This window comes from Oncorhynchus gorbuscha, linkage group LG03 (genome assembly GCF_021184085.1).
Source record: "Oncorhynchus gorbuscha isolate QuinsamMale2020 ecotype Even-year linkage group LG03, OgorEven_v1.0, whole genome shotgun sequence".
Taxonomy (NCBI): Eukaryota; Metazoa; Chordata; class Actinopteri; order Salmoniformes; family Salmonidae; genus Oncorhynchus; species Oncorhynchus gorbuscha.
This window is the reverse complement of record NC_060175.1, coordinates 8,358,324-8,383,316: the sequence shown is the minus strand read 5'-3', so window position 1 is coordinate 8,383,316 and position 24,993 is coordinate 8,358,324. Positions and strand designations below refer to the sequence as shown.

Genomic DNA, 24,993 nt, shown 5'->3' with positions numbered 1-24,993 from the left:
TTTCACCTTGACTCCTCAAATTCTCACGATTGGTACATGGAACATTTGGGTATCACGTAAGTAATCTAAACGTACGGATGTTACATTGAGCTGGCTGAATGGAATATGAATGACATTCATCCAGTATGCTGTAATAGAAATAAGGTCATGCTCATTAAAACATTTTAAAAGAATTATCGTCCTCCATAATCTTTAAAAAATGGCACCAACCACTACTGGCCAATGTCCATCACTACCTGTACATACATGTATTACCTATATACTGTACATACCTTTATTACCTATATACTGTATATATTTTTACTATAGATACAATCATTATAAAATGACTGCTTTGCATACAGAGTCAGCTATTAATTTTTTAATCCATCACTCAAAAACGTTTTATTTTCACTGTAAACCATATATTCTATATTTGTTATTTATTTGTTTTTATACGATATAGCCCCAGCCTATGTACAGTACCAATTAAACCAGTCATAACCTGGTTTAAACATCTGAAGAGACTATATCTCTCTCATCATTACTCAATGCCTAGGTTTACCTCCAATGTACTCACATCCTATCTTACCGTTGTCTGCACACTATGCATTTAATCTATGCTATCGTGCCCAGAAACCTGCTCCTCTGTTCCAAACGTGCTAGACGGTCAATTCGTATAGCATTTAGCCGTACTCTTATCCTACTCCTCCTCTGTTCCTCTGGTGATGTAGAGGTTAACCCAGGCCCTGCAGTGCAGGTGGTCCAGGTGCTCTCATTTGTTGACTTCTGTAACCGTAAGAGCCTTGGTTTCATGCATGGTAACATTAGAAGCCTACACCCTAAGTTCGTTTTACTCACTGCTTTAGCACACTCTGCCAACCTGGATGTCTTAGTCGTGTCTGAATCCTGGCTATAACATTTTCCGTCAAGAAAGAACTGCCAAAGGGGGCGGTGTTGCAATCTACTGCAAATATAGCCTGCAGAGTTCTGTATTACTATCTAAGTGTGTACCCAAACAATTTGAGCTTCTTCTTCCAAAAATTCACCTTTGCAGAAACAAGTCTCTCACTGTTGTCGCTTGCTATAGACCTCCCTCTGCCCCCAGCTGTGTCCTCGACACCATATGTGATTTGATTGCCCCCCATCTATCTTCTGAGCTCGTGCTACTAGGTGACCTAAACTGACATTTTTAACACCCCGGCCATAGTACAATCCAAGCTAAGGCTAGCTTTATCAAACAGAAATTTTAATCCTGTAGTACTAACTCAAAAAAGTTCTGGGACACTGTAAAGTCCATGGAGAATAAGAGCACCTCCTCCCAGCTGCTCCCAGCTGCCCACTGCTCTGAGGCTAGGAAACACTGTCACCACCAATAAATCCATTATAATTGAGAATTTCAATAAGCATTTCTCTACGGTTGGCCATGCTTTCCACCTGGCTATCCCTACCCCGGTCAACTGCCCGGCACCCTCCACAGCAACCCGCCAAAGCCCCCACAATTTCTCCTTTACCCAAGTCCAGATAGCTGATGTTCTGAAAGAGCTACAAAATCTGGACCCCAACAAATCAGCCGGGCTAGACAATCTTGACCCTTTCTTTCTAAAATGATCTGCTGAAATTGTTGCAACTCCTATTACTAGCCTGTTCAACCTCTCTTTCGTATCGTCTGATATTCCCAAAGATTGGAAAGCTGCAGCGGTCATCCCCCTCTTCAAAGGGGGTGACACTCTAGACCCAAACTGCTACAGACCTATATCTATCCTACCCTGTCTTTCCAATGTCTTCGAAAGCCAAGTTAACAAACAGATTACCGACCATTTCGAATCCCACCATACCTTCTACGCTATGCAGTCTGGTTTCAGGGCTGGTCATGGGTGCACCTCAGCCATGCTCAAGTTCCTAAACGACATCATAACCGCCATCGATAAGAGACATTACTGTGCAGCCGTATTCATCGACCTGGCTAAGGCTTCGACTCTGTCAATCACCACATTCTTATTGGCAGACTCGACAGCCTTGGTTTCTCAAATGATTGCTCGCCTGGTTTACCAACTACTTCTCTGATAGAGTTGAGTGTGTCAAATCGGAGGGCCTATTGTCCGGACCTCTGGCTGTCTCTATGGGGGTGCCACAGGGTTCAATCCTCGGGCCGACTCTCTTCTCTGTATACATCAATGATGTCGCTCTTGCTGCTGGTGATTCTCAGGTACAACTCTACGCAGATGACACCATTCTGTATTCTTCTGGCCCCACTTTGGACACTGTGATAACTAACCTCCAGACAAGCTTCAATGCCATACATCACTCCTTCCGTGGCCTCTTAAACGCAGGGAAAACTAAATGCATGCTATTCAACCGATCACTGCCCGCACCTGCTCGCCTGTCCAGCATCACTACTCTGGACGGCTCTGACTTGGAATACGTGGACAACTACAAATACCTAGGTGTCTGGTTAGACTGTAAACTCTCCTTCCAGACTAACATTAAGCATCTCCAATCCAAAATCAAATCTAGAACTGGCTTCCAATATCGCAACAAAGCATCCTTCACTCATGCTGCCAAACATACCCTTGTAAAACTGACCGATCCTGGACTTCGGTGATGTCATCTATAAAATAGCCTCCAACACTCTACTCAACAAATTGGATGCAGTCTATCACAGTGCCATCCGTTTTGTCACCAAAGCCCCATACACTACCCACCATTGTGACCTGTACTCTCTAGTTGGTTGGCCCTCACTTCATACGCATCGCCAAACCCACTGGCTACAGGTTATCTACAAGTCTCTGCTAGGTAAAGCCCCGCCTCATCTCAGCTCACATGTCACCATAGCAGCACCCACTCGTAGCACGCACTCCAGCAGGTATATCTCACTGGTCACCCCCAAAGCCAGTTCCTCCTTTGGTCGTCTTTCCTTACAGTTCTCTGCTGCCAATGACTGGAACAAACTGCAAAAAGCTCTGAAGCTGGAGACTCATATCTCCCTCACTAGTTTTAAGCACCAGCTGTCAGAACAGCTCACAGATCACTGCACCTGTACATAGCCCATCCATCTACCTACCTCATCGCCATACAGTATATATTTATTTATCTTGCTCCTTTGGACCCCAGTATCTCTACTTGCACATTCATCTTCTGCACATCTACCATTCCAGTGTTTAATTGATATATTGTATCTACTTCGCCACCATGGCCTATTTACTGCCTTAACTCCCTTATCTTACCTCATTTGCACTCACTGTATATAGACTTTTTGTTTTCTTTTGTTCTACTGTATTATTGACTATGTTTTGTTTATTCCATGTGTAACTCTGTGTTGTTGTATGTGTCAAATTGCTATGCTTTATCTTGGCCAGGTCGCAGCAAATTAGAACTTGTTCTCAACTAGCCTACCTGGTTGAATAAAGGTGTTCTCAACTAGCCTACCTGGTTGAATAAAGGTGTTCTCAACTAGCCTACCTGGTTAAATAAAGGTGTTCTCAACTAGCCTACCTGGTTAAACAAAGGTGTTCTCAGCTAGCCTACCTGGTTAAATAAAGGTGTTCTCAACTAGCCTACCTGGTTAAATAAAGGTGTTCTCAACTAGCCTACCTGGTTAAATAAAGGTGTTCTCAACTAGCCTACCTGGTTAAATAAAGGTGTTCTCAGCTAGCCTACCTGGTTAAATAAAGGTGTTCTCAACTAGCCTACCTGGTTAAATAACGGTGTTCTCAACTAGCCTACCTGGTTAAATAAAGGTGTTCTCAACTAGCCTACCTGGTTAAATAAAGGTGTTCTCAACTAGCCTACCTGGTTAAATAAAGGTGTTCTCAACTAGCGTACCTGGTTAAATAAAGGTGTTCTCAACTAGCCTACCTGGTTAAATAAAGGTGTTCTCTCTCTCTCCTCTACCCCTCTCTCTCTCTCCTATCCTCTCTGGTCTAACCCTTCTCTCTCTCTCTCTCTCTCTCTCTCTCTCTCTCTCTCTCTCTCTCTCTCTCTCTCTCTCTCTCTCTCTCTCTCTCTCTCTCTCTCTCTCTCTCTCCTCTGCTATCCTCTCTCTCTCTACTCCCCTCTCCTCTCTCCTCTACCCTTCTCTCTCTCTCTCTCTCTCTCTCTCTCTCTCTCTCTCTCTCTCTCTCTCTCTCTCTCTCTCTCTCTCTCTCTCTCTCTCTCTCTCTCTCTCTCTCTCCTCTGCTATCCTCTCTCTCTCTACTCCCCTCTCCTCTCTCCTCTACCCTTCTCTCTCTCTCTCTCTCTCTCTCTCTCTCTCTCTCTCTCTCTCTCTCTCTCTCTCTGCTATCCTCTCTCTCTCTCTCCCCTCTCTCTCTCCTCTACCCTTCTCTCTCTCTCTCTCTCTCTCTCTCTCTCTCTCTCTCTCTCTCTCTCTCTCTCTCTCTCTCTCTCTCTCTCTCTCTCTCTCTCTCTCTCTCTCTCCTCTGCTATCCTCTCTCTCTACTCCCCTCTCCTCTCTCTCTACTCCCCTCTCCTCTCTCTCTCCTCCCCTCTCCATGAATGACTCATTAGACAAAAGTGATTTCAGGCAGTACGTGTCTTCATGCAAATAGCTTCCTCCACAAGGTCACGTTGGAACCTTGTCCCACAATTAAGAGAAAACCTTAAATTTGTATTTTCCCTAACGTGACTTTGTAAATTGAGTAGGAGGGGGAGGACATTATCTATTTGCAAGTCTAATAATCTATTCTTCATGGAGCCTTGGCTTTTATGGCTTCCATTACCGCCTGTGTGTTTTCCATCTCTGGTCCTGTCACAGCCAGGGAAGGCCTTTTAATAGATTGGTTACCTGGTGCTCAGTTGGCTGGCTGCCAGACATGGGTTCAAACAGTATTTGTTTTATTTAAAATATTTTAGCAGGGCTTGATTGAGTTTTCCGGCTGTAATGGATCTACTGGGATACATTTGAGCTGCTGCCCTCCTGAAGGACATACAAGGTCCCACTGTTCAGTAAAATATAAGTAGGGGAAGTTTCATTTCAACGGCCATCAGGCTGCTGAACTGTGGGACATAGGACAGATGTAGAATGCTGAACTGTGGGACATAGGACAGATGTAGAATGCTGAACAATGGGACATAGGACAGATGTAGGATGCTGAACAGTGGGACATAGGACAGATATAGGATGGTGAACAATGGGGCATAGGACAGATGTAGAATGCTGAACAGTGGGACATAGGACAGATGTAGAATGCTGAACAGTGGGACATAGGACAGATATAGGATGGTGAACAGTGGGACATAGGACAGATATAGGATGGTGAACAGTGGGACATAGGACAGATGTAGGATGCTGAACAATGGGACATAGGACAGATATTGGATGCTGAACAGTGGGACATAGGACAGATATAGGATGCTGAACAGTGGGACATAGGACAGATATAGGATGCTGAACTGTGGGACATAGGACAGATGTAGAATGCTGAACAATGGGACATAGGACAGATGTAGGATGCTGAACAGTGGGACATGGGACAGATGTAGGATGCTGAACAGTGGGACATAGGACAGATATAGGATGCTGAACAGTGGGACATAGGACAGATATAGGATGCTGAACAGTGGGACATGGGACAGATGTAGGATGCTGAACAGTGGGACATAGGACAGACTTAAGGCCAATAAATGGTTGGACAGTTGACCCTAGAGACGGAATTACTATGTATGCATTAGTTATTATATTTCCAGTGGTTTCCATTTTACACTTATTACAGTGTATTATTTGTGTGTATTTGTATGCTGGCTTCACAAAAATGAATTTACATTGTAAACGGACGATAAAGTATATAGTATCGTACAGTATGTCAAAAGTGAGAACACTGCCCATGTGGGACTCCAGGCAGACTCAATCCAATGCTCAAAGTACTTGAAAGAAACCGTATACTATTTGAACCCATGTCTGTGTGGCTCTAGCTCTCTGTGAGAAATTAAAAGATTGTATAGCAGCAGCTGTGTTTGTAGCAGTGGGGTGAGTAAAACAACAGTATTGCCTAGGTAAAGGCTTATAGCAGCAGCTGTGAACGGAACAGAAGGGTGTGTAAAATAATAGCACTGCCTAGGTAAAGATTGTATAGCAGCAGATGTTTATGTAGCAGACGGGTGTGTATAATAGCTGTGTTTCCTAGGTAAATAATATGACATCACGGTCTAAGGCAAATAACATGACCTGATGGTCAGGCTGCAGCTCATGACTTTACCCTCCTCTCATCAGTCAGAGTACCTATTTACATCCAACTTTAATACAAAACATACCATTTAAATTCAGAAATATACCATATTAGCCATATTTACAAGTCAGTAACTTGTGCCTCATTGCAAGCCTCCTAGCAATAAAGTAGGATCGCGATGAAAGTATCAATAAATTAGCAGAGAATCGATCGAGACACACAGATGGTATATTCCAAAAGGAACATGTTATTCCTGTTTGAGCAGTAGCTAACAATCATGACAGAGCTCAGAGACTAACCATCCCAGCAGAAGTCAGAGTTTGATTTACCTGCTATAGGGAGCCAAAATCCCTCTGGTCTATTGGCTCTGCAGACATAGGTAGACAGGTTGCTTTGTCAGTGTGAGAGTGAAGATGTGCACTCGGTCTAACTACAGAGGTTTAACTACAGAGAGGTTTAACTACAGAGAGGTTTAACTACAGAGAGGTTTAACTACAGAAAGGTTTAACTACAGAGGTTTAACTACAGAGAGGTTTAACTACAGAGGTTTAACTACAGAGGTTTAACTACAGAGGTTTAACTACAGAGAGGATTAACTACAGAGAGGTTTAACTACAGAGAGGTTTAACTACAGAGGTTTAACTACAGAGAGGTTTAACTACAGAGAGGTTTAACTACAGAGGTTTAACTACAGAGGTTTAACTACAGAGAGGATTAACTACAGAGAGGTTTAACTACAGAGAGGTTTAACTACAGAGAGGTTTAACTACAGAGGTTTAACTACAGAAAGGTTTAACTACAGCGAGGTTTAACTACAGAGAGGTTTAACTACAGAGGTTAACTACAAAGGTTTAACTACAGAGGTTTAACTGCAGAAAGTTTTAACTACAGCGAGGTTTAACTACAGAGAGGTTAACTACAGAGGTTTAACTACAGAGAGGTTTAACTACAGAGAGGTTAACTACAGAGGTTTAACTACAGAGAGGTTTAACTACAGCGAGGTTTAACTACAGAGAGGTTTAACTACAGAGAGGTTTAACTACAGAGAGGTTAACTACAGAGAGGTTAACTACAGAGAGGATTAACTACTATTGTTCTTTTACTCAACGTCCTCATCAATTATGTGCCACCCGATAGATATTCAGCATAGCAACATCTACAAACACACTCATAATTTATTTCCCAAAGAGCCCGGATCATAATGGATATTGTTCTGTGGGCTATACATTGAAACACTAGCTAATGGTGAACAGAGTCCCCAGAGCGAGCAAACAATTAACATCCCAATTTCAATGTGGGTCTAAGAGTAAAGGTGAAAGTAATCTCACCATTGATTTCATATTCGTAACCATCATTCCAAAGGTGAAACTACAAACCTATCATTCCATTGATTTCATATTCGTAACCATCATTCCAAAGGTGAAACTACAAACCTATCATTCCATTGATTTCATATTCATAACCATCATTCCAAAGGTGAAACTACAAACCTATCATTCCATTGATTTCATATTCATAACCATCATTCCAAAGGTGAAACTACAAACCTATCATTCCATTGATTTCATATTCATAACCATCATTCCAAAGGTGAAACTACAAACCTATCATTCCATTGATTTCATATTCATAACCATCATTCCAAAGGTGAAACTACAAACCTATCATTCCATTGATTTCATATTCGTAACCATCATTCCAAAGGTGAAACTACAAACCTATCATTCCATTGATTTCATATTCATAACCATCATTCCAAAGGTGAAACTATAAACCTATCATTCCATTGATTTCATATTCATAACCATCATTCCAAAGGTGAAACTACAAACCTATCATTCCATTGATTTCATATTCGTAACCATCATTCCAAAGGTGAAACTACAAACCTATCATTCCATTGATTTCATATTCGTAACCATCATTCCAAAGGTGAAACTACAAACCTATCATTCCATTGATTTCATATTCGTAACCATCATTCCAAAGGTGAAACTACAAACCTATCATTCCATTGATTTCATATTCGTAACCATCATTCCAAAGGTGAAACTACAAACCTATCATTCCATTGATTTCATATTCGTAACCATCATTCAGAATTCAATCATTCTTTGAACACAACATCTAAACCCCTTTGTACAAGATCTGTCATTGATTAAGAACCAGATGTCCTTTGGAATTGGATTGAAAATGATGCATATGATTCCCCCCCCCCCCCCCCACCGCTTCAGTGTTCTAGAATCTATTGTGTTCTAGAATCTATTGTTGTTCTGTTGTCATTCCATCTGCACTACACTGTGAAAGCTATGTCTTTATAAGACATCTAGTTATAGAAATTCATAGAAAGCAGGCTGATTTGATTTGATTAGATTCATTGTATGCGTTTTTACATTTGAATTTATAATGGTGTTTTCCCGCTGATGGGACATTTGCGTTAATAGCCTATGTGCGCATTGCTAATAGTTTATCAACATTTTAAGCTAAACGTTCTGACCTGTTACTTTAGCCACATTGCATATAAAACATTTTTTTGTATGTTTTTTTAATGTATTCATTTGGGATCTATCGCATCCCACAACTGTCCCTGACTATGTTTGGAATACTTATTTTTTCCGCACAAATTAGGTCAACTAGGGATAGTAGAGTTAATGCTACTCATCTTGTGAAGTGCACAGCTGCATCCCCTATGTGTCTGTCTTCACTTGTAGCCTGTGAGAAAGACCTGACCATGTGACAATGAGAGCCATGGGAGTGAGAGGTGCTTCGGATTGCGTGGAACTCGGGGAGAAAGACAGCACTCCGGGCCAAGGGCACAGAGGTCACTGGCCGCAAAGGTCATGGATCTTTTTAGAGTGCATTGTGATCACACAAAGGGATTCTTCTGGAAAATTTGAAACATTATGAAGCGCTTGTCAAATTGTGAATGAGAGACTGATGTAGTGTGTACAGTCTGCACACACAAAAAAAAACAAAGCAGAGCTCATGGTAGCCTAGTGGTTAGAGCATTGGACTAGTAACCAGAAGGTTGCGAGTTCAAATCACCTAGCTGACAAGATTCAAATCTGTCATTCTGCTTCTGAACAGGCAGTTAACCCACTAGACTGTCACTGAAAATAAGAATTTGTTCTTAACTGACTTTCCTAGTTAAATAAAGGTAAAAAAATGCCTTTCAAGCAACTTTTTTCAAATCATCATTAGAATCGTATCATGCAGCCTTACAACGTATTACAAATCAAAACACAAAGCCCAACGTTTATAGAACAACTAAAGTTACATGAATAATTCTGAAAGAAGAGTATTAAAGGAGGTCGTGTACCTTTGTTAACCTCTCAACACAGAACAGCCGAATGTGAGAACTCCTTCAAATCGGTTGGGGGAAAATATATATTTTATTCAGCTTTCTTCAATTGTATTCCTCATACTATAACCTAATATTAAATAATGCCTTGGAATTCTAAGCAAATGGAGTCTGCTAAATGAACTAGTGTAGCCCACAGCCATATATTATAGCCAGATCAGGTGGTAACATAAGGACAACTAAGTCTGCTGTTCTGTTCTTCTGAAATACACTGCATTTTCTTCATATCATGTTTCTTTAGACCTGTATAAAATAAATCATGGATTTATTGTGATGGTGTAGACTATATTACATGGATTTATTGCAATGGTGTAGACTATATTACATGGATTTATTGTGATGGTGTAGACTATATTACATGGATTTATTGTGATGGTGTAGACTATATTACATGGATTTATTGTGATGGTGTAGACTATATTACATGGATTTATTGTGATGGTGTAGGCTATATTACATGGATTTGTTGTGATGCTGTAGACTATATTACATGGATTTATTGTGATGGTGTAGACTATATTACATGGATTTATTGTGATGGTGTAGACTATATTACATGGATTTGTTGTGATGCTGTAGACTATATTACATGGATTTATTGTGATGGTGTAGACTATATTACATGGATTTATTGTGATGGTGTAGACTATATTACATGGATTTATTGTGATGGTGTAGGCTATATTACATGGATTTGTTGTGATGCTGTAGACTATATTACATGGATTTATTGTGATGGTGTAGACTATATTACATGGATTTATTGTGATGGTGTTGATAGACTATATTACATGGATTTATTGTGATGGTGTAGGCTATATTACATGGATTTATTGTGATGGTGTAGACTATATTACATGGATGTATTGTGATGGTGTAGACTATATTACATGGATTTATTGTGATGGTGTAGACTATATTACATGGATTTATTGTGATGGTGTAGACTATATTACATGGATTTATTGTGATGCTGTAGACTATATTACATGGATTTATTGTGAAGGTGTTGACTATATTACATGGATTTATTGTGATGGTGTAGGTAGACTATATTACATGGATTTATTGTGATGGTGTAGACTATATTACATGGATTTATTGTGAAGGTGTAGACTATATTACATGGATTTATTGTGTAGGTAGACTATATTACATGGATTTATTGTGTAGGTAGACTATATTACATGGATTTATTAGACATTTTAAAATGTGTGGAAGCCAGGAGATGCAAAATATGTTCATGTTAATTAATGGTAAATTACAGTGAGACAGTTATTTCCTCGACAATCACCGTCTGACAAAATTTGGTGACCGCCACAGCCCTAGTTGTTAAATGTGCGAAAGCTAATTGGGATCCTATTAAAGTAAATGAACTACATCTGAGCCAATGCCGGTTTCAATAACACTCTTCAAAGCTCTCATTTTGGTGAATAATGTCTATAATCTATGCAATTATTATCAATCATCAGATTAAGTCTGAATTTAAAAGATGAGCTCAGGGAAAATGTGTGTGTGTGTGTGTGTGTGTGTGTGTGTGTGTGTGTGTGTGTGTGTGTGTGTGTGTGTGTGTGTGTGTGTGTGTGTGTGTGTGTGTGTGTGTGTGTGTGTGTGTGTGTGTGTGTGTGTGTGTGTGTGTGTGTGTGTGTGTGTGTGTGTGTGCGCATGTGTGTGTATGTGTGAGTGTGTGCGTGTACATGCATGTGTGTATGTGTGAGTGTGTGTGTGTGAGTGTGTGCGTGTACATGCATGTGTAAGTGTGTGAGTGTGTGTGTGCTCTTACACACGTCTACCCAATATCCAGCAGCACCTCACAGCGGCACACCTTTCTTCAGACCCTCCAGCTGAACACCAGTGTAAAGCAGCATTATTGTCCCAGCCCTCATCAGTATTCTGCCCAGCCTCAGACAGGTAAGTAATGACAAGCAGTAAAGGTCTGGGTGTTACAATTCCAGTCTGCCCGGGCTGGGGTGCCTGCCTGCTGCCTGAGCTCTGCCTGGCTGTGCTCGGTTGACGTCAGGCCTTCACACAGCACAGAGTAGCGCACACACACACACACACACACACACACACACACACACACACACACACACACACACACACACACACACACACACACACACACACACACACACACACACACACACACACACACACACACACACACACACACACACACAGCGTATCTCCCTTGTACAGATGAGACTGCCGTCCTAATGAGACTTCATCTCTCGTCTCTCCCCAGGGCTGTATATCCTCTTTAGTCTTCCGCTCCCAAATGGCACCTTATTCCCTTTATAGTGCACTACTTTAGACCAGGGTCAATAGGACTCTGACACCCTATTCCCTTTATAGTGCACTACTTTAGACCAGGGTCAATAAGGACTCTGACACCCTATTCTCTTTATAGTGCACTACTTTAGACCAGGGTCAGTAGGACTCTGGCACACTATTCCCTTTATAGTGCACTACTTTAGACCAGGGTCAGTAGGACTATGGCACCCTATTCCCTTTATTGTGCACTACTTTAGACCAGGACATTGCACTATAAAGAAACAGGGTGCCATTTGGGATGCATGTTTAGTCCCCGGCTCCAGGAACGGGTAATAGCTACACCAACCCAGAGACATCTATTTCACCTACTGCACTACACAATGCATTTCACTAGACTCAGGCCCTCCTTCAACTCGACTGCAAATCTTGTTGTTTTGCCGGTAGTATTTGTAAAGGCAAAATCATTTTAGTTTTCCTTTTTTTTTTTTTTGCTCTTCAGGGTACATGTTTAACATCTATTTCTTGTAGCACTTTAGGCATTTGTAAACAAAGTCATTAGAGACATGCTAATTACAATAGTTAGGGGTATCTATTGTAAAAAAAATGTAAATACGGTATCTCTCAGCAAATTAAATTCTGATTACACTGTCATTGATTTGTAAAACACAATCACACAGTCAGCACACAGTAGTATTTTTCCATTTCCAAGGTGTTTGTAGTGACACCTCTAGCACTGAGATGCAGTGCCTTAGACCTCTGAACCAGGGTCTGTAGTGTCACCTCTAGCACTGAGACGCAGTGCCTTATACCACCGACCCAGGGTCTGTAGTGACACCTCTAGCACTGAGATCCAGTGACCTCTGAACCAGGGTCTGTAGTGACACCTCTAGCACTGAGGTGCAGTGCCTTAGACCGCTGCCCCAGTCGGGATCCCAAGCCCAAGGGGTTGATGGAGTCCACTTGATATTGTGATAGAACATGATGATGTGGGATGTAGACAAATGGCTGGAACCACAGCTACTGGAGAAATGCTTGTAGCTGACTGTCCAGCCGAACAATGACGATGACGATGAAATGTCAAAAATAGAACAATAAGAAACAGCATAAAAATCACCTTTACCTTTTCTGCAGACTGAGCTGTCCCAAAGAAGATGGGAATGAAGGCTAGCCAGACGATACAGGTGGTATACATCGTGAATCCAATGGGTTTAGCCTCGTTGAAGTTCTCTGGGACGCCCCGCGTCTTGATGGCGTACACTGTACACGTGACCATGAGTAGGATGCTATAACCCAACGAGCATATAATCTGCAGGTCCGTGATGTCACATTTCAGTACTCCTCTGGCCTGGTCGGGGTTGACGGTTTTCTGTTCGTCATAGTCGATGATGGTGTTGGGGGGGTCCACCCCGAACCAGATAAACACCCCCAGGAGCTGAATGGCGATCAGGCAAGTGGTTATAGCCAGCTGGGAGGTCGGGCTGATCAGCCTGGGTGCTGTCACCGACTTCTTACCCTCTTCGAAGATACGGTAGATACGGTTTGTCTTGGTGAGGAGGGCCGCGTAGCTAATACACATACCGAGACCTAGGAAGATCCGTCGGAACGAACAGACGGCGACGTCGGGCTTGGCGATCATGAGGAAGGTGATGATGTAACAGAGGAAGATCCCGGTGAGAAGGACGTAGCTCAGCTCGCGGCCCGACGCGCGCACGATGGGCGTGTCATTGTGGCGGACAAAGGTTGCCATGACGAAGATGGTGGCAATGATGCCCAGCATGGCGAGGAAGACGGGTATCACTGCCCAGGGGGAGTGCCACTCCAGCTTCACGATGGGGATGGGCTGGCATGCAGTCCTGTTGATTAGATAATTCATTGATTGATTGATTAAAGGTGAAGTTTACCCAACATCCAGAAAATCTCAAGTGATTCCATACATTGAAACTAGTTCAGTGGAGTTTGCCATCTCCCCCTCTCTCTCCTTGTAGTTCTGTACTTAAACAGCTGCAAAAACAGGTCGTTGGACTCGTGACATTGCTGGATGCCTCACTACTATGTTGCCTGTTCAGAATTCAGAAATCCACGGACAAATGTGTCGTTTTATTGAAAGCGTATGGCGTACTATTGGTTTTGAGTGAAGAAATGTGTACTTTTACACCTAAAACATTTGAGACAATTTTACGTCATTCTTTTATGCAACCGAATGCCACATCAGGTGAGATGGGTAACAACTGAGCATGTGTACACATGTCCTGACTCAAACCCAATAGTACAGTACTTTTGATTTTTTTAAAAATAGCTTTCAATAAAACAACCAATTTGTCCACACGTTGCAGATTTCTGAACCATGAATTCACGAGCAACAGAGCAATGAGGCCTGCACCCAGCTTGGCAGCTGTTCCAGTACAGCGCCACAGGGAGAGAGCTGTGGCAGGGGGAAAACTCAGCTTTATGTAAGTTTATTTGACAATTCTCAAAAAACACATACAGACAACCAGAAGAAAAGCAGTGCTGTACTGCACTGTAAAACATCATACTATCAAGGAAGACACAAACATGTCACAGACTAATTTAGGGTTACAAAATTCCTAATGACTTTACAATATTCCTGGATTTTCCAGAAATCCTGAAATCCCCAAATCCTGAAAACATGGAAATGTTGGGAAAGTTTCAGGAATTTTGCAACCTTTGACTTTATTTTTTTTTATAGTGTTCCTGACTGTCACCTGTTGGGGTTGGGCCTCATGTTGTAGGAGCACAGCTTGCAAGACGTTGCATCATATTGATACTGGTAGCCATCACAGGGCTCACAGTGCCAGCAGCAGGGCATGCCTTTCACTACCTTCTTCCTCTCTCCTGTCCTGCAGGGCAGACTACACACAGAGCTGGGAATCTCTGTCTGTCCGTTAGCCCACTGCATGTCCTCAATCTGGAACACACGACGGAGGGAGATGGCTTAGAGGACAGGACAGGGGAGGGGCATGTACCTCATTAAAAACATACAAGACACATACAAACACAGGAGTATAACAATGAAAAGGAGTTGTTAAAAAACAAAGCAAGTGTATCTATGTCTCTCAAAGCAAGTGTATCTATGTCTCTCTGTTGGCCCACTGCATGTCCTCAATCTGGAACACAGTTAAACACATATGGAGGGTGTCGTTTTGTTTTGTTTTGTTTTGTTTTGCTTTGTTTTGCTTTGTTTTGTTTTGTTAGTTCCTCAAAATGATGACTCTATTGTCACTGTAAACTTCATGCATAGAGTTTTACCTAACTGGCTAACTGGCAAATACTTTACAAATAAATAAATAAATAAACTTCACAAACACTTGACAAATAAATACATTTTCCTGACTTAATGTACAATTTTTCTGCAAATATTCACGATTGCCTCGGGATATTTTTATGCTGGTGACTTCAATACCCAATGGACCCAATGGTAATGGGAGTTACTTTTATTACTTTTACGTTCTTATTAAGTGCTCTGTCCTCATATTTCAATTCCATAAAGTGGTGATGAAAACATACATTCTGGATCTATTGAATGTTCATCATAATCTGCTAAATGGTAATTATTCGTCTACCCCCTCATGCGTTTTGCACACAATGTATATAGACTCTTTAAAAAGTTGTTTTGTTTTCTACTGTGTTATTGACTTGTTAATTGTTTACTCCATGTCTAACCCTGTGTTGTCTGTTCACACTGCTATGCTTTCTCTTGGCCAGGTCGCAGTTGTAAATGAGAACTTGTTCTCAACTAGCCTACATGGTTAAATAAAGGTGAAATAAAAAATAATTCAATAAGTAAATAAGATTCATTCCGCCATTCTTTGATTTCTTGTTTAGTTTTTTTTGTGTATTTTTTCTACTCCTTACATTTGAATTGTTTGACATTTTACTGCATCGTTAGGAGCTAGTAACATAAGCATTTCGCTGCAGCCGCTCTAGCGTCTGCTAAACTGTGTACAGTTCTGGTTTGAAGTGTTTTAACAAGGCTGAGTGACTAACAACTTCCAAGGTCTTTTTCTGTTTGCACACAAAAGAGATTGACTGCCGACACACACAGAGGTGCTATGTGCTGTCTGCAGGCGAATCCCTACTGGTGTGTTAGACTTTAACCGTTAAAGTTAACTAGGGCATAGACATATCCGTGGACCGACAGATTTTCTTCAAGTAAAGCATGACTCACGACTCTTGTATTTTCCCTAACAAACCCACAGATAACTGTCCCTCTCCAACTTTGACTGTCGCCACTGTGAAAACCGTCTGACTGACTGTTATCTGGAGTCTGGCCGACTGACTGTCACTTGGGGACTAGGGGAATGAAAAATATCCTTCAAACTTTCCTCTGACACATTCGGCAGGATGGCTGACGGGACAAGGTCAGGCATTCCAGCACCACAACAAAAGACAAACTCAGAATAACCTAATCTACCGACTGATAGCCATCCTCATGCAGATAAAGATAAAAACAGACTTATTTTCCTATGTTCTCCACATCCATCTCTCACCTTTCTGTCATCTCTCTCTCTCTCTCTCTCTCTCTCTCTCTCTCTCTCTCTCTCTCTCTCTCTCTCTCTCTCTCTCTCTCTCTCTCTCTCTCTCATCTCTCTCTCTCTCTCTCTCTCTCTCTCTCTCTCACAGCTCGCTCGCTCTCTCTCTCTCTCACATCTCTCTCTCTCTCACATCTCTCTCTCTCTCTCTCTCTCTCTCTCTCTCTCTCTCTCTCTCTCTCTCTCTCTCTCTCTCTCTCTCTCTCTCTCTCTCTCTCTCTCTCTCTCTCTCTCTCTCTCTCTCTCTCTCTCTCTCTCTCTCTCTCTCTCTCTCTCTCTTATATCACGTCCCACCCTACATCCATTCATCCCTACATTCTTCCCACTCACTCTGTCCATCCGACCGGCTCCATCTCCTTCATGCCAAGCTCATTATGGAGAGGAGCTCAGAAAATAAACCATCAACATTAGTGGGAACATCAGACAATCTAACACAGATCTCAATCTTTCCATATTGTGAAATCACCTCCATATGCAGGTGATTGCAAGTGCCCTGTTTTGCATTGAACATTAGATACCTACTATGTTATGGAAGATTGGAAAACTCTAAACAGCTTTACTAGTGTTAAGTCTCTAGTGATAGCCTTAAGATTAATCTCGGACACCTGAAATTCAATGAAATTGCTTCAGATTCTCGATTAAGTCCCGGGGAGGAAGACGTGTTAGAAAATGTACTAACAAGATTAGCCAATTTTTCTGCTCTTCAAAAAGGAAACATCCAGACAGTATCAGGCTAGCCAAGTCTCCACCTCTAAAAGGAGACTTCCAGGCAGTTTCAGGCTAGCCAAGTCTTCACCTCTAAAAGGAGACTTCCATGCAGTTTCAGGCTAGCCAAGTCTCCACCTCTAAAAGGAGACTTCCAGGTAGTTTCAGGCTAGCCATGTCTTCACCTCTAAAAGGAGACTTCCAGACAGTTTCAGTTTCAGGCTTCCAGACAGTTTCAGGCAGCCAAGTCTTCACCTCTAAAAGGAGACTTCCAGGTAGTTTCAGGCTAGCCATGTCTTCACCTCTAAAAGGAGACTTCCAGACAGTTTCAGGCTAGCCAAGTCTTCACCTCTAAAAGGAGACTTCCAGACAGTTTCAGGCTAGCCAAGTCTTCACCTCTAAAAGGAGACTTCCAGGTAGTTTCAGGCTAGCCATGTCTTCACCTCTAAAAGGAGACTTCCAGACAGTTTCAGGCTAGCCAAGTCTTCACCTCTAAAAGGAGACTTCCAGACAGTTTCAGGCTAGCCAAGTCTTCACCTCTAAAAGGAAACTTCCAGACAGTATCTTCAGGCTTCCAGACAGTTTCAGGCTAGCCAAGTCTTCACCTCTAAAAGGAGACTTCCAGACAGTTTCAGGCTAGCCAAGTCTTCACCTCTAAAAGGAGACTTCCAGGCAGGACCTCTAAAAGGAGACTTCCAGGCAGTTTCAGGCTAGCCAAGTCTCCACCTCTAAAAGGAGACTTCCAGGTAGTTTCAGGCTAGCCAAGTCTTCACCTCTAAAAGGAAACTTCCAAGCAGTTTCAGGCTAGCCAAGTCTTCACCTCTAAAAGGAAACTTCCAGGCAGCATGCAATATCAAAGTTCATCATTAGTTGCCGCGTCCCACAGTCTGTCGACAGCTGTGACTACCATTTACTGATAACACCTGTCCACAAGAGATAACCTTAACATCAACTCGTGTGACAAGACTCGGTCGCAGGCGATTTAGTTCAGACTGCCGAGGTCGCTAGCGTTTTTCGACACATTCACATACATCGAGGTGGTCACTGGATGGATTCAATTTATTACTATTTCTAACCAGGAGGTAAAGTTCGTCACTAAATCAGTCATTAACATGGAACACTGTGTGAAATAGAACAGGATGAAAGGCTGCTACGTTGTTACATTTTAAATGATTCAACACCTCTCTTTGAAGTGATTTCACCTCTGAGAGTTAGACCTGAGCAAGTTGTCCATAGTTTAATCACAATGAATAAGTATGAAGATATTATTATAGCTCCTTTGTTCACCATTTAAAACAATTTAATAGTCAGGAATATTTTGTAACGGGTGTGCATCCCAAATAGCAACCTATTCCCGAGACGTGCAGTGCACTATGACCAGAGCCGTAAGTGCATTGTTCGAAAGTGCCACCCTATATAGTGCTGGGGTTTAGAGACTCAGCCACAGAGTACTGAACCTGTCTGGCCTACATTCTGACATCTTTGAAAATGAGGAGATATATGCAGAATAGTGTCGACTCGAAGCTGGATGTCTCCTCGAAGGTTCAGAGGCCTCCTATGAGTCATCTACTGTGAGCAAATAGACACTCTCTGTGGTGACACTCTATGTGGTGACACTCTCTGTAGTGACACTCTCTGTGGTGACACTATAGTGACACTCTCTATGGTGACACTCTCTATGGTGACACTCTCTGTGGTGACACTCTCTATGGTGACACTCTCTGTGGTGACACTCTCTATGGCGACACTCTCTGTGGTGACACTCTCTATGGTGACACTCTCTGTGGTGACACTCTCTGTGGTGACACTATAGTGAAACTCTCTGTGGTGACACTATAGTGACACTCTCTATGGTGACACTCTCTATGGTGACACTCTCTATGGTGACACTCTCTGTGGTGACACTCTCTATGGTGACACTCTCTATGGCGACACTCTCTGTGGTGACACTCTCTATGCTGACACTCTCTGTGGTGACACTCTCGGTGGTGACACTCTCTATGGTGACACTCTCTATAGTGACACTCTCTATGGTGACACTCTCTATAGTGACACTCTCTATAGTGACACTCTCTATGGTGACACTCTCTATGGTGACACTATAGTGACACTCTCTGTGGTGACACTCTCTATGGCGACACTCTCTGTGGTGACACTCTCTATGGTGACACTCTCTGTGGTGACACTATAGTGACACTCTCGGTGGTGACACTCTCTATGGCGACACTCTCTGTGGTGACACTCTCTATGGTGACACTCTCTGTGGTGACACTCTCTATGGTGACACTCTCTATGGTGACACTATAGTGACACTCTCGGTGGTGACACTCTCTATGGCGAAACTCTCTGTGGTGACACTCTCTATGGTGACACTCTCTATGGTGACACTCTCTGTGGTGACACTCTCTATGGTGACACTCTCTATGGTGACACTCTCTATAGTGACACTCTCTATGGTGACACTCTCTATGGTGACACTCTCTGTGGTGACACTCTCTATAGTGACACTCTCTATGGTGACACTCTCTATAGTGACACTCTCTATGGTGACACTCTCTAAGGTGACACTCTGTGGTGACACTCTCTATGGTGACACTCTCTAAGGTGACACTCTGTGGTGACACTCTCTATGGTGACACTCTCTATGGTGACACTATAGTGACACTCTCTATGGTGACACTATAGTGACACTCTCTATGGTGACACTATAGTGACACTCTCTATGGTGACACTATAGTGACACTCTCTATGGTGACACTCTATGTGGTGACACTCTCTATGGTGACACTCTCTATGGTGACACTCTCTATGGTGACACTCTCTATGGTGACACTCTCTATGGTGACACTCTAGTGACACTCTCTATAGTGACACTCTATGTGGTGACACTCTCTATGATGACACTCTCTGTGGTGACACTCTCTGTGGTGACACTCTCTGTGGTGACACTCTCTATGGTGACACTCTCTATGGTGACACTCTCTGTGGTGACACTCTCTATGGTGACACTCTCTGTGGTGACACTCTCTATGGTGACACTCTCTATGGTGACACTCTCTATGGTGACACTCTCTATGGTGACACTCTCTATGGTGACACTCTAGTGACACTCTCTATAGTGACACTCTATGTGGTGACACTCTCTATGATGACACTCTCTGTGGTGACACTCTCTGTGGTGACACTCTCTGTGGTGACACTCTCTATGGTGACACTCTCTTTGGTGATACTCTATGTGGTGACACTCTATGTGGTGACACTCTCTATGGTGACACTCTCTATGATGACACTCTCTGTGGTGACACTCTCTATGTTGACACTCTCTATGATGTCACTCTCTATGCTGACACTCTCTATGATGTCACTCTCTATGTTGACACTCTCTATGTTGACACTCTCTATGATGTCACTCTCTATGTTGACACTCTCTATGATGTCACTCTCTATGATGACACTCTCTATGATGTCACTCTCTATGTTGACACTCTCTATGTTGACACTCTCTATGATGTCACTCTCTATGTTGACACTCTCTATGGTGACACTCTCTATGGTGACACTCTCTATGGTGACACTCTATGTGGTGACACTCTCTATGGTGACACTCTCTGTGGTGACACTCTCTATGGTGACACTCTCTATGGTGACACTCTCTGTGGTGACACTCTCTGTGGTGACACTCTCTATGATGTCACTCTCTATGTTGACACTCTCTATGATGTCACTCTCTATGTTGACACTCTCTATGGTGACACTCTCTATGGTGACACTCTAGTGACACTCTCTATGGTGACACTCTCTATGGTGACACTCTATGAGGTGACACTCTCTATGGTGACACTCTCTATGGTGACACTCTCTATGGTGACACTATGTGGTGACACTATAGTGACACTCTCTATGGTGACACTCTAGTGACACTCTATAGTGACACTCTCTATGGTGACACTCTCTATGGTGACACACTATGTGGTGACACTCTATGTGGTGACACTATAGTGACACTCTCTATGGTGACACTAGTGACACTCTCTATAGTGACACTCTCTATGGTGACACTCTATGGTGACACTCTATGTGGTGACACTATGATGTCACTCTCTATGATGTCACTCTCTATGTTGACACTCTCTATGTTGACACTCTCTATGATGTCACTGTCTATGTTGACACTATCTATGATGTCACTCTCTATGTTGACACTCTCTATGTTGACACTCTCTATGTTGACACTATGATGTCACTCTATGATGTCATGATGTCACTCTCTATGTTGACACTCTCTATGATGTCACTCTCTATGATGTCACTCTCTATGATGTCACTCTCTATGTTGACACTCTCTATGTTGACACTCTTTGAGTCTGACTCCTTAAAGAAACAAATCTTCATCCAGTAGAGGTGAGTAATCGCTGTCCTTATATCGAGAAGCTCTTTTCGGTCATTAGACACAGCGGCAAGAAACATTATGTACAAAATAAGTAGACAAATATCGCAACAGAAATGGCAGCCATCTCCTCCGGCACCATTCATTCCATTGCTCTAATATAAAGGTAGACACACGCACGCTGCATGGGTCAGCTGTTTGTTCACCCGCCCGCAATTGAGAACAACACATCCGCAACCGTCTGACTTTAAGTGATAAAGTGAAGATGTGAGACCTGCAAATGACCCTAACCAGGAAATATAGAACATGTAATGTCCAGTCAGAGATGACGGAACTATTTTCTGACAGGCCTTTTTACATACACCTATGTTTTTAGCTTCTTCTTCTTTTATCGGCTATTTTGTTCATCTATGATTGGATACAGTACATACAGCTTCTCTTCTGTCATTACTTGTTGCCCTAAAAAGACTAAATAAACCCCTTTATTTTTATTTACCCAACTAGCCAAGTCAGTTAAAATAACAAATTCTTATTTACAATGACGGCCTAGGAACAGCGCGTTAACTGCCTTGTTCAGGGGGCAGAACGACAGATTTTGTTCCTTGTTAGCTCGGGGATTTGATCTTGCAACCTTTTGGTTGCTGGCCCAACCCTCTAGCCGCCAGGCTACCTGCTCCCCCCCACCCTTGCTCAGCAGAATAATGTAATAAATTGATTGAATGCTTCAATCTAGTTGATATCGGTAAAGTTTACTCTTTCATCTCTGCTTTTCTCAAGATGCTGAAAGACAATTCTCCATTCCTGTTCCCGAGTCAAAATGTACATTTGGTCTATACATTTACTGCAAGAAATGAATGTTGCGGTTATGGACCGTCTGTAAAGGTGCTAGCTTTATCAGTATCATTAAAGCTGATAGTATTTCAATCACATTTAGGAGCCGTCTGTAAAGGTGCTATCTTTATCAGTATCATTAAAGCTGACAGTATTTCAATCACATTTAGGGGGCGTCTGTAAAGGTGCTATCTTTATCAGTATCATTAAAGCTGATAGTATTTCAATCACATTTAGGGGGCGTCTGTAAAGGTGCTATCTTTACCAGTATCATTAAAGCTGATAGTATTTCAATCACATTTAGGGGCCGTCTGTAAAGGTGCTATCTTTATCAGTATCATTAAAGCTAATAGTATTTGAAGGTATTCAGTTGTACAATTGACTACTTTACTTTCCTATTTCATCCACATAAAATATACATTTACATTTACATTTAAGTCATTTAGCAGACGCTGACATCTAATTCGAACTGAAATCTTTTTCAAAAGCAAGTTGGGTTATTTTAACAGCTATTCATTTCCTGAAAATCGGTCAAACTGATGTAATTTTAAAATAATTAATTGCATTTTCTCCCGGTCTTTGCTGAAGATCCAATGGCACTTATTGTATGAATAAGGGAGTTAAAGGATGTTAAACCTCAATCTAACCTTCACACCATCACGGCCACCTAATCATCCCCAGCTTCGTCATTCATCCCCCTCCTCTCCCCTGTAACTGTTCCCCAGGTCCGTTGCTGTTAATGAGAATGTGTTCTCAGTCAACTTACCTGGCAAAATAAGGGTTAAATAAAAAAGTGACTGTCAAATTTGATTTAATATCTAGTTCACAAGTACAGTGAACTACCTTTCTTGCAAGCTCTATATCCAACATTGCAGTAATCAATATCAATGTACTGTAGTACCAAAAATAACATAAGATACAAAAATAAGAAATAACACGAGAAGTAAGCATACTATGTACATGGTCAGTCCCAGTCCCATGTTTACAATGTACTGGAGTGAAGTAAGCATACTATGTACATGGTCAGTCCCAGTCCCATGTTTACAATGTACTGGAGTGAAGTAAGCATACTATGTACATGGTCAGTTCCAGTCCCATGTTTACAATGTACTGGAGTGAAGTAAGCATACTATGTACATGGTCAGTTCCAGTCCCATGTTTACAATGTACTGGAGTGAAGTAAGCATACTATGTACATGGTCAGTCCCAGTCCCATGTTTACAATGTACTGGAGTGAAGTAAGCATACTATGTACATGGTCAGTCCCAGTCCCATGTTTACAATGTACTGGAGTGAAGTAAGCATACTATGTACATGGTCAGTCCCAGTCCCATGTTTACAATGTACTGGAGAGAAGGAGGTAGATATCTACAAGGGTAAGTTCCAGTACCATATTTACAATTTACAATATACTGGAGTGAAGTAGGTAGATATCTAAAAGGGTAACCATACTATATACAGGGTTAGTTCAATACCATATTTACAATGCACAGGGATACTGGAGTGATAGAGGTAGATATCTAAAAGGGTAACCATACTGTAACTATACTTACAAGGGTAACCATACTTACAATGCACAGGGATACTGGAGTGATAGAGGTAGATATCTAAAAGGGTAACCATACTGTAACTATACTTAGAAGGGTAACCATACTTACAATGCACAGGGATACTGGAGTGATAGAGGTAGATATCTAAAAGGGTAACCATACTGTAACTATACTTACAAGGGTAACCATACTTACAATGCACAGGGATACTGGAGTGATAGAGGTAGATATCTAAAAGGGTAACCATACTGTAACTATACTTAGAAGGGTAACCATACTTACAATGCACAGGGATACTGGAGTGATAGAGGTAGATATGTATATGGGTAAGGTGACTCGGTATTAGGATATATAATAAACAGAGTAGGAGCAGTGTATATGGTGAGTGTGTGTGTGTGTAGAGTAACGATACATGTGTGTGCATGTTATATAAACCAATTCTTCCTTTGGCCCCCTCTCTTTCCAGTTCTCTGCTGCCAATAACACTTATCTCCCTGACTAGCTTTAAGCACCAGCTGTCAGAGTAGCTCACAGATTACTGCACCTGTACTTAGCCCATCTATAGTTTAGCCCAAAAAACTACCTCTCCCCCTACTGTATTTATTGATTGATTTATTTTGCTCCTTTGCACCCCAATATTTCTATCTCTACCTTGCACATTCTTCCACTGCAAATCTACCATTCCAGTGTTTTACTTGTTATATTGTATTTACTTCGCCACCATGGCCTTTTTTTTGCCTTTACCTCCCTTATCTAACCTCATTTGCTCACATCATATATAGACTTGTTTATACTGTATTATTGACTGTATGTTTGTTTTATTCCATGTGTAACTCTGTGTCGTTGTATGTTTTGAACTGCTTTGCTTTATCTTGGCCAGGTCGCAATTGTAAATGAGAACATGTTCTCAACTTGCCTACCTGGTTAAATAAAGGTGAAATAAATAAAATAAATAAATAAAAATAACAATTATAAAAAAATGTGGTGTGAGCAAATGAAGTGAATTTGTGTGTGTGTGTGTGTGTGTGTGTGTGTGTGTGTGTGTGTGTGTGTGTGTGTGTGTGTGTGTGTGTGTGTGTGTGTGTGTGTGTGTGTGTGTGTGTGTGTGTGTGTGTATGTGTGTGTGTGTATGTGTGTGTGTGTACGTGTTTACATGTGTAGCAGTGGACCATCCTCCTCTGTGAGCTTC

The 24,993-nt window shown here is 42.0% G+C and overlaps 1 protein-coding gene across 2 annotated transcripts in view; it reads right to left on the bottom strand.

Moving 5' to 3' along the window:
• LOC124025449 (metabotropic glutamate receptor 7) overlaps window positions 1-24,993 on the bottom strand; it is a 439,661-nt gene that overhangs the window by 55,143 nt on the left and 359,525 nt on the right. For both annotated transcript variants that reach the window (XM_046338894.1, XM_046338887.1), the window contains exons 8-9: window positions 14,505-14,707; window positions 12,902-13,634 (exon numbers count right to left, since the gene is read on the bottom strand). In XM_046338894.1, coding sequence (XP_046194850.1) covers window positions 12,902-13,634; window positions 14,505-14,707 — 936 coding nt within the window. The remainder of the gene's footprint in view (window positions 1-12,901; window positions 13,635-14,504; window positions 14,708-24,993) is intronic.